The 11,362-nt window shown below is 32.6% G+C and overlaps 1 protein-coding gene across 1 annotated transcript in view; it reads right to left on the reverse strand.

Annotated features, from left to right (window-relative positions):
- Window positions 1-8,610: 8,610 nt before the first annotated feature.
- The window catches only part of LOC106879224 (SEC14 domain and spectrin repeat-containing protein 1-B), a 41,639-nt gene continuing 38,887 nt past the window's right edge, over window positions 8,611-11,362 (reverse strand). Inside the window, exon 18 of the mRNA XM_089338181.1 lies at window positions 8,611-10,163. Coding sequence (XP_089194307.1) covers window positions 10,107-10,163 — 57 coding nt within the window. The 3' untranslated portion in view covers window positions 8,611-10,106. The remainder of the gene's footprint in view (window positions 10,164-11,362) is intronic.

Below are 11,362 nucleotides of genomic sequence, written 5' to 3' on the forward strand. Positions count from 1 at the left end.
TTTTGAGTTTGAATCCAGCCAAATTTGGAGAATAAGTAAAAAAAAAAAAGCTGTTGTTCCACAGTTTTTTCATCAACCAAATTTTGTGGATTGGCCAAACTGAGGTTATGATAGTCGATACTTGTCCAAGGTGCCACGCAGCAGGATTGAACTTGGAACTATGTGACTGTGAGATGAATTTCTTACCAACACAACCATGCCATTTCTAGTACTAAAAGACATGGGAACACAGAAAACAATTAGACAACCAGCTAGTTCTATGCTGATAAACAATTCAATACTTCCACATTTGTCTATGAGACCTATGACCAAAGATATTCTAACTGTGACCATCTTGTCTATTTTTTATTTTATTATCACCCAAAGCATTTAGTGAGACCTTTGTTTAGTTTCTTTTATAAATTGTAGGGTGTCATTTGAGGGAGATTTAGCTGCTATTCCAAGCAGGTTAAGCAGTTGCACAATATGCTGAGATTTGGATTGAATACTAAGCATTAAATTGGCCACAATCTAATGCAAAGTATGTAACATTGTGGGTTAATATAGCTGTATAGCAACAACCGTATATGTAAACACAAAATTTGTAAACTTATTCAGACTATTCAAGCACAAAACAACCAATATAAAATTAAATGGTTTTGTTGATTGATATTTTTCCAACCACAAACTTTAAACAATGAATCACTTCATGAAATTCAATACTAATTAATAAATTCTTTTAAAATGGCACACTATGAAAAAGTTTTAATAACAAAATTCATACAATATCAAGTTTTTGTAGTGTTGAAATATTGAAGATACTTCCTTCTAGATATATAAAATAACCTTTTATTGAATACAAGGAAATCTGGTGCCACAATAACATCCACTTAGTACATTCTGCAAAATATTTGTCAAATGAGCAGAGACAACAGGATTAAAAGGCCCCTTTAGTCTTATCTTGTCAAAGATGTGGCAACCTTTTTAGGGATTATGCTAAGATAAAATGCACCCAGTACACTCTGCAAAGTGTTTGATGTTAGTAAGAGCATTCAGCTGTAGAAACCATACCAAAATAAAAAGTATGAGATGCAGTTCCGCTGATCTAAGAGCAGTAACTAAAAAAATTCTGCCAGCATGGAAAATGAACATGAAATAATCCTTTCGACTATAAATGCTAAGCATTTTGTCCAGTGTGCTAATGGTTCTGCCAGCTCACTACCTTAATGAATGTTAAATAATGATGAACGACGATGTTATTAGAAGACACATTCAGTACATAACTACAGACAATAGCTTTTATTGTCCATAGTTTGATATTTTTCAGTTGCTTCAAAGACCAGCTAAATCATATGACAAATGGTAGATTGTGTTAATGTTCATATTCAAACAATAAGCAGATTCATTCATATATTTCAAATAAGCCAATTTATCTTTTGTTCAGCTGTTTTGTAGAATATACTCACAGCTTTAGAATTAAATTTTGCTGTAACATAATGACATATAATTGCAACACAATTTAAGGCTGTGGTTAAGTTTACTAATGGTCATTTCATACTATAGAGGTTGTATTCTAAATATTCTCTCTTTGGAATAGTATAGAAGAGAAAATTGATAAAATATTTAAATATCTTTAAAGAGGACTTCTTCCAGCTATAGGCTCCACCTATCTCTCACTTCGATTTTAGCTTGTATTTGGTCCTTTGACAAGCTAGAAGCAGCAACCAAACTACCCTTATATCACATCTTAACACATTAAACAAGGAAATACACAATGGATAATATATTCCTTGATAAACTATCTGAATAAAATAATATGTAATGGTCATGGCTGGAATGCTTTGATCATAAATCTACTGCATCACAGTTGATCTTAGACTAATACCTCCATACCACTACATCTCTCAAATCAAAAGCTTTCAGTAGAAATTGTTAGTGTGTGCCAATGTAGCTCTCTTTTCACTCTCTCTAATTCATATTATAACAACTAAAATGAGCTTGAAAATGTGATTAAGATGAATGTAGTTAGTTGATCTAATTGCTAAATATATATTAACACAAATGATGTCGGTAAAAACTCTGTTGCGTTAGTATATGTTATATATTTGACTACCACTCAAAGTAAGGGATTTGTTAACAAGCTATTTTTTATCTACAAAAACTGAATTGTTCCTCAGCATAACACCAGCTGGTGATGTAGTTGTTTTCTGGTGTTCACATATGCTTTCGCATTGGAAATAAACACAGGCATGGCTAAGTTAAAAAGGAAGTTTACATCACAACCACATGGTTCTGGGTTCAGTCCCTCTGCCTGTAGAGTACCTTTGGCAAGTATCTTCTGTCATAACTTTGGATTGATCAATACTGTAAATGAAATTTAGTAGATGGAAACAGATCAGAACTTGTCATGTATGTATGGTGAGTTCTATACAGTTTCCTCTTAATCAGTCATTATAAAAATAATATTAAAATTCAGGGCAGCTTTCTTTAGAAGAATTAATACATCATTTACCTATAGTTTAAAGTAAATAAAGTTGAAGTGGTACCAGATTAATATCATATGTTTGATATAACGTGAAAGACAAAGAATGTAGAAGCAAACTGCAGTAGAAAATGTTGCATATGATAGAAGAAATGCAGATTAGTGGCTGAAAAAAAGATAGCATGAGACTGATTCATCCAACCTACACAACTATAGGAAGCTAAAACAGAAATACTTCTAATTGTTATCTGTAAACAATCCCACAAGTCACTCTATTTATGAACCAAAATAATGGTTTTTAATAGATTAATGGATAGATTTTTTTTTCTTTCATATCATGTGTTTTGCATGCAATCATGTCATTGGTTAAAAAATTTCCAGTAGGCTAATCGCATGTTAACTGGAGTTCCAGTGCCAAGAGTGACAAGGAAGAAGTATAGAAGTATCTGTGTAACTCTGGTTGAATAAACGCTGCTTAGTATTTTTTTTGAACGCACCAGTTTATTAGTTTGCTTTCTGATGCTTGCATTTTTTTTGTCAATATGCATTGTCAAACAACACATACCCACACACACACACACACCAGAAACAGCTGTAAGTTAATGAAGTTCGTAAGAAAATTGATTATTCCTTTGTCTTCTCATTTTCTGATATATATATATATATATATATATATATATATATATAAATTAAAACAATAGGGTAAAAAATTGGATATTAATTAATATCAATTTGATACCAGGGAACAAGCACATGAATACTTACAAACACACACATTATATGTTCCACAGTTTTCCTTTTCTAAACGACACTCATAAGGCACTAATCAACCCATGTCTAACTAATACAGGTATAATCAAAAGCTCTACCTAGAAATATTAAATGTCTATTGAAATTTTGAATTCTGTATTGGCATGTTAATTGGTATTCACTTTGTTATAATATTCACTATTGGTACATAGTAAATATTTAACATTTTTTATCAATATTAAAAATTCAATAACAATCTATTGAAAGGAATAGATATAGTAAAATTATTTTGCATAATGTGTTAGTGTATCTGTTTTTAAGTAAGCAACTGATTATAGATTATTAGTTATGACTTTCATTAAGCAATACTGCAATTAAAAGATGGAAATCATCTATATTAAAGAAGGCAGGATATTTAATTATGTGCTGCTATTTCTGCTAAAGCATACAAGAATAGCATACATTGATCAAGCTCATAACCAGCTCTTCAAGGTTTTGTTTACCATTTATTTGTAATTATTTAAAAACTATCCAGTTTATATTTATGCAACATAGATAATAACAACAAAGACTGGTCGGTTTTCTTTGATGTTGTATATGTCAGATGATGAAAGACAGTGATGAGCAGCAAGATGTTGTGTTTCAACAGACCTGTCCAACCCATGTCAACATGGAAAAACAAATGTAGAACAATCATGAAGATATATCAGTGGTTACAAAAGAATTCAGTATCGTTATCCCTTGTAATGATTGAATATAATTAGAATATTTTATAAACTTTTCTTGTCAATGATATTATTGAACTTACCAGTGTAGTTACTATTAGAGAACATTTTAAACTGCACAGGAAAATATTTTGATAAAAAATGAACCCTTTAAAATTTTAGCTCTGTTTTATCAACCATATCATAATAATTGACCAAGATGCTCAGCCATCATGTGTTCCATTCCCTCATTTGTAATATCCAATAAATGAATATGAACTATTACTTAGATATATGTACAAGCATCCCTGCCTATATAAAAACTATTTCAGTTATGTCATGAGTATCCTTCAAAATTTCCATACACCAATACAAATTTGAAACTGTTATGCCTGTGTAAGGCATCAGTATTACTTCCCTCAACCATTTTTTTTATCTTCTCTCTACTAATATCAAATACTACATTTAAACAACTCTTTCTAATAACCAAGAACAAAGCCCAGTCATTCTCAATTCTCTGCCCCTCTACTCTTTCTATCCACCTTCTTGTACCTTAACAGTATACCCTGATATCTCATTTCTAATATCATTTCTCCCTTTTCTGCTGAGGTACTCATTTATCACCTCAACAGTAAGACACGTGTTCCTGTCTCTCTTTCCTACTTTAGCCTCTCTGTATCTGGCAATAAGCCATCTCCCTCAATACTGCACCCCAACACTGTAAAGGGCTTTTGTTGTACATGTTACTTGGGGATTTCATTAGTTGTTGTGTAATCATAGAATATAGAGAAACCATAGACATCACATAGGGATCACCAATATATAAAATATAGTTAAGATAGATGACGACAGTAAATTATGTATCATATTTCCTTTTTAGTTTCTATGTACCACAAGAAAGATAGATCTATTTGTAATCATCATCAGCATCATCATCATCGTTTAACGTCCGCTTTCCATGCTAGCATGGGTTAGACGATTTGACTGAGGACTGGTGAAACCCGATGGCTATACCAGGCTCCAATCTGATTTGGCAGAGTTTCTACAGCTGGATGCCCTTCCTAATGCCAACCACTCCGAGAGTGTAATGGGTGTAGTACTATAAATCACTAATTCATACAGTGAAAAGTAACAATGTTCTATTACAAAATTAATAGAATATATGGTTTGAGTTAAATATATGGTAGAAATAGCATTATACATGCTCTTGGAATAAAGTTCTTTTTGTTATGTGTGTTGTGGTTAGAGAAAGCTTTGTTAAAATTGAAAAACCAAATGATATTCATAGTTTGTAACCTGGCGGAGTAGAGATACAACAATTTTATGTCTCAGTCAGCTATAAAAAACTTGCAAGGGCTAACTAAAACAAGAGCTGTGTTCACCAATTACTACTCTTGTTGGGGTACTAGTTGAAAAGTGAAAGAGAGAGCACAGAGAAATGAACAGGCAGGCTGAGTTCTGGCTTCAATAGCAAGTATTTGGCAAAGAGCTGTTGTACTCTCATTAGTCCAAATAAACCAATGCAAAATGGTAATATTATAAAACTTTGTCTAGTTGCATGAGGGTTACCTCATATCATCTAGTTATATTAACCATCTGACAATATTTCAATTAGATATTTTATTAAAGAGCTTTAGTGTATAATCAGACCAAAAGTATTAGAAATTAGAAAAAAAAAAAAAGGATGAAACATTGATGAGATGATGAAAAAAAAAACAAAAAAAAAAACAATGAAATCTGTTGAACAGTGAAGTTTATTAATGATGAAAAACAAACAATTTTTATTGTTTAATTCTGTTTTCTTTTTTATTTTTTAACATGCATTTACAGTAGAAGCTGTAATGTTTAATTTTTGTAAATCATATTAATGAAGGACAAAATGTCAATGATTAAACACAGCCATAAAAAAAAATGAGATATACACAGCCTTGTTTGACAAGTATTTATATATTTTTTTTGTTAATTTTTTTTTTAATTGTCAGAGGAAAATATATTTTTGATAAACAGTAAGTAAAAAAATAGATTCTACTTATATAGGATATGTCAATATTTCAAACTTCAGAGTGAAATATGCTGAAGATATTTCAAAGTTTCAAAAGAAAAGTAAAACAGATCAGAAAAATAAGAGAGAAAGAGTGGTACCAGCTAAACTGACACATGAAAATTATTGTGAAGTTTTAGAATAGTTAACATTATATATATGTATATATATATATATATTATTCATACTTTATGAGATCAATATTTAAGAAGACACGGTTGCAACTTCACATTCGTTATTGTGTTGGTTTAGCTTGGATTTGCTCTACTACATTAGTTGTGTGTTACACTTCTAATTAATAAAGTGCTCAGAACAATACTTTAGGAACAATGGTAAACATTGTAAAGCAAAAGTAAAAACTCTTATTTTTCTATTTGCTTTAGGTTCTTAATGTTATTGATAGGTTATACGAATACATAGTTTAGTAGGCACTTAATTTATCAATTTATATTACTGAACTACTGCAAAATCAGGGGACATAAAGGAACATAAACATAAACGACACCAGTTTTAGACCACAAACATAAACACAACACAGACACATATATATATAGAGAGAGAGTAAGAGACATTATTATGGGTTTATTGAGTTCCAATGATGTAAAAAAGTATTCAGTACTGTTAAGAAGAGTTGAATAATATTTGTTGAAGGTATGAGTCATTATTCAGAGTTTCTCATTACCATTTTACATACAACTATGCAGAAGCCTTCAGACGGACACACACACACATCTATATATGTATGTTTATGGCTTTAGGTAAGGTTTATATAATGTAATGGTTTCATAAATGGCTTGTAAGAGGAGTTTCTTAGCTTCAAAACTATGTTGAGAAATTGACTACTAACAGTAAACAAGAAACCCAAGTTCTTACAGAAACTGTCTATGTTCTTTCTAAACCTGTCTCTATAGTGAAGCCTGAAACTGCAAAGAGTAGTCCATTATTTCTATATAAGCCACCAATGATGAAAGTCAATTTATCATACAGAACCTTAAGAATGTATGATCTGACAATCTTGCTAATTTCAGTAGTCTCAAACTTTCTACAGGTTATGCTTACTTTGAAAGGCTTGGTGTTGTTTTTCTTGATCCATGAAACATTGTTGTAGAAGATGAAGATTATATCAATTTTTGATATTTTGATTTCTGATACTTTTATTTAGGGTATTTATTTGTCATAGCATAGTTCAGTTATAGGTTCTTTTCAAGTAAGATATTTGGAAAGAAAACATTTTACAGATTTAAATCAATACTTGTGAACAGTTTTAGTATCATCATCATCATCATCATCATCGTTTAACGTCCGCTTTCCATGCTAGCATGGGTTGGACGATTTGACTGAGGACTGGTGAAACCGGATGGCAACACCAGGCTCCAATCTAATTTGGCAGAGTTTCTACAGCTGGATGCCCTTCGTAACGCCAACCACTCAGAGAGTGTAGTGGGTGCTTGTACGTGTCATTGGGCGATTATTCACACACATGCACACATACACATATATGAAGGCACATAGCCTAATAATTATTGTGTTGCACTCATGGTCACAAGGTCATGGTTTCGATTCCCAGATCAGCTGCATGTTGTGTTCTTGAGCAAAACACTTCATTTCACATTGCTCCGCTGTAAATATGTAATCTGGCAACAGACTGACATTCTACTGAGAGGCTTGGGGTGTATGGGGACCCTATTAGACACCAGATTCCTTGTCACAGCTTGTCTAAAGGAATGCAAAACACCATGTTTTGCTGCATTTGTGGGGAAAGTATTGAGTTAAACTCAACACCATCTGATGGATCGTTATAAGGTATGGAAGACAAGCTGGAATTGCTGAATATGTTCCAAAGGGAACTATTTCAAAAGAAATTGAACATGAATATAAATAATAAATGAAATATATCATTTACTGATGTTCATGGTTCTATTTATATTCCTTAGTTTTTTGCAGCATTCAGATACCACCTCATAAACATCATCATCATCACCACCACTCTTTTTATGCCTAATTTTCCATGCTGGCATGGGTTGGACAACATATCATGCTCTGACATGAGAGAGAATAGTAACAGTTCTTATTTACTGTTATTTCCCTCCTAAAGTGACGAGGAACCATACCTCATTGATATCCTTTAATTTGGCTTGGTTTCAACAATTAGATGCCCTTCTTATCACCAATTACTTTACAGAATGTACTGTGTGCATGGTACTAACACTAAAGAGGTTGCCTTATCCCAAACTAAACTATAAAGTGTCCTTTCTACTCTTCTTTGTTTCTGTACATTGGCACCAAAGAGGTTGTTTCATACCCCAAAATACAAAAGGGAGTTGCTGGTTCTCTGAATTATCTCCTCTAGTTCCTCCCATTCTTTCCCACAAAAATAGTTGTGTGGAAAGGAACAATCACATCATCGGTATCAGGAGATAGTTTGTGATTAAACTAAACAGTTCCCTTCACTCTGTATCAATCAAGCTCAAAGGATTAATGGAATTAGAGTGATGATATCTACCTCCAATGTTAACAAGAACAAACAGGTAAAAAAGATAATGAAATGAGTGAGTTTATATTATTGTAATGTGTAAAACCTATGTGTATCATTATATTGCATTTATGTTATTGTACTTTACTCTGTGTGTATTATTGTATTATGTTTATCATTATTTTATTTATGTATATTGTCATTGTGTGTGTGTGTGTCATCATCATCATCATTTAATGTCCGCTTTCCATGCTAGCATGGGTTGGATAATTTGACTGAGAACTGGTGAACCAGGTGGCTACACCAGGCTTCAATCTTATTTGGCAGAGTTTCTACAGCTGGATGCCCTTCCTAATGCCAACCACTCCAAGAGTGTAGTGGGTGTTTTTACATGCCACCGGTACGAAGGCCAGTCAGGCAGTACTGGCAATGGCCACGCTTAAAATGGTGTATTTTACGTGCCACCTGCACAGGAGCCAGTCCAGCGGCACTGGCAATGATCTCGCTCGAATGTCTTTTCATGTGCCACTGGTACAAGTGCCAGGAAGGCGACACTGGTAATGATCACACTCAAATGGAACTATTTACGTGCCACCGGCACGGAAGCCAGACAGCTGCTCTGGCAACAGGGAGATAGAGAAAGATTCATGCACACACAAGGCATCCTTCACATAACTGAAACTCTGATTATTGAATTTCACATATGAAATTGTAAAGTATGATTATTAGTTTCAAGAGTCAGCATGTAATCCTTCCATGACAGATACTTAAGAAAATTTTAACAATTTTAGACCAAAACTCGCAGTACCTATACGCTCAAACCTCACTATCACATACACATTATTTTCTCCATGCTCCCACCTTGTCTGTGCATGCACCAATTCAACTGACCTTGTTTTCATTGATCTCAACATGCTTGCCAACATCTACCTGCTCTCTCTTAGCACTCCCTCACTTTGCTTAAGTGTGCACCAATTCAACTGATCTTAGCTTTACTACCAACTTTAATCTATTTTACTCTTTCACTCCTTCCATTTACTCACTAAAATTTTTGCATCTAAATTGAACAATGAAATAATGTCAGTTATAATAATACAATTAATACATGATGGCAATGAAATTACCAGTGAGAATTAAAATACTTTTAGATATGGTAAAGATGATAAAAACTTCGCTATAATAATGTGACATTTTTCAATGACAGTAAACAGCCATGCTTGCCATGGTATTACTAATGTCAGCCTTTTGTACAGAAAGGGCCAGAATTTAATAAATGTAGCTGTGTTTATCACTGATTCATTCATCACTGATCCAGGATAACATATGTTCAATTGTGAACCATGTTATATTTATCACAGCTTGATCTGTGATAACATGAGTTGGTGTTCAGTCAAAGATTTTACTTGTATCATAAAAATGTACCCCAATAACAAGGTTCTGCTACCCAGAATGCACTATCATTTGTGTTTACATGACTGTGCTTAAGGTTGTGTATTTTTATATGGATTTACCTACTTGTATCCATCAAAATGGAACCAATGAACAGAAAAATTATTAAGACACCTGAACTTAACAAACAGTGTAGATGGGTGTATTCTCTCAAGAAAGTACATAATGGTGAAGCTTTGTTGTTATGGGCCATGAGTTTGGTGTCAATAAATATACTTTTCATTCAGTTCACAAAGTGTGTGGTGATGATTCATTTACCACTGTAGTTTTTTCTGAACCATACACCTATGATAAATGAGGATAGATATAATTTCATACTCAAAATTACGTCTTATTTCATATGGAAAAAACCCCAGAAAAAATGAAAAAAAGCTTAAATGTAAATATTATCATTATTGAAATGCTATCATAGTGAGAAGCAAATAAAACCTCTGTTCCTGAAATACTGCAATTATTAGAAAGAAATATAGCCATATGAGTTTCTATTAAAAGATGAAAAGTATTTGATAATGAAAATGTTTAAATGGAATAAAATGAAACTTTTTACATTATATCCTCCCATACTAGTCTTTTATATCCTTCCATAGTAGTTAACTTTTCACAGTTGACTTCATAGTAGGTACACTTACACAACCTGCATCAGTAAAGTTCATTGGGCACTTAATTTTTTCTTTTTATTTCTTTTTTGTTACTTTGAAGATGTGTAAACATTTTGAGTACATTTTGAACACCAATCACAATAAATCTTACTTTAACACTTTTTTATTCTATATATTATAATGTTAATAAGTCAGTGTGTTATATATGAAAGATATTTTTTCCAAGATTTTATAACCCATAATTACTTGTACATATACATGTGAGCACTTTATATATTCAAATAAAAATTATATATATGTAATATTGATTTCAAATTTCAGCACAAGGCCAGCAATCTCATGGGCACAGATAAGTCGATTATGTTGACCTTAGTGCTCAACACTGAAAGGATGAATGGCAAAGTTAACTCCAGCAGCATTTGAACTTAGAACATAAAGTTGGAAGAAATGCCACTAAGCATTTTGTCTGGCATGGTAACAATTCTGCTAGCTTGCTGCCTTATATATATATTTAATATTAACATCCATTTTTCCAGACTGCCTTTATTTGGATGTTTATATGGGTGTGTATTTTTAAACATATGCATATGTATGCACACAAATAATAATAATAATAATAATAATAATAATAATAATACATATATTAGAATTGGGGATGCCAGTTTATGGGATTACCTTAAATACCCCGTTCATAAATGGTTTAGCTTTATGGTGTATCGTCAGATCTCAAAAACTTGTTGGCCCATGACCTGTTAAAAATATGGAGTGGGGAAATGTCTCCATATTTTTAAGAGTTCAAAGGCCAACAGATTTTTGGGATCTGACAATACACCATAAAGCTAAACCCTTTATGGACAAGAAAGCTAAGGTAATCGCATAAACTGG

Source organism: Octopus bimaculoides, chromosome 2 (assembly GCF_046866305.1).
Source record: "Octopus bimaculoides isolate indiv1 chromosome 2, ASM4686630v1, whole genome shotgun sequence".
In the NCBI taxonomy this organism is placed as follows: Eukaryota; Metazoa; Mollusca; class Cephalopoda; order Octopoda; family Octopodidae; genus Octopus; species Octopus bimaculoides.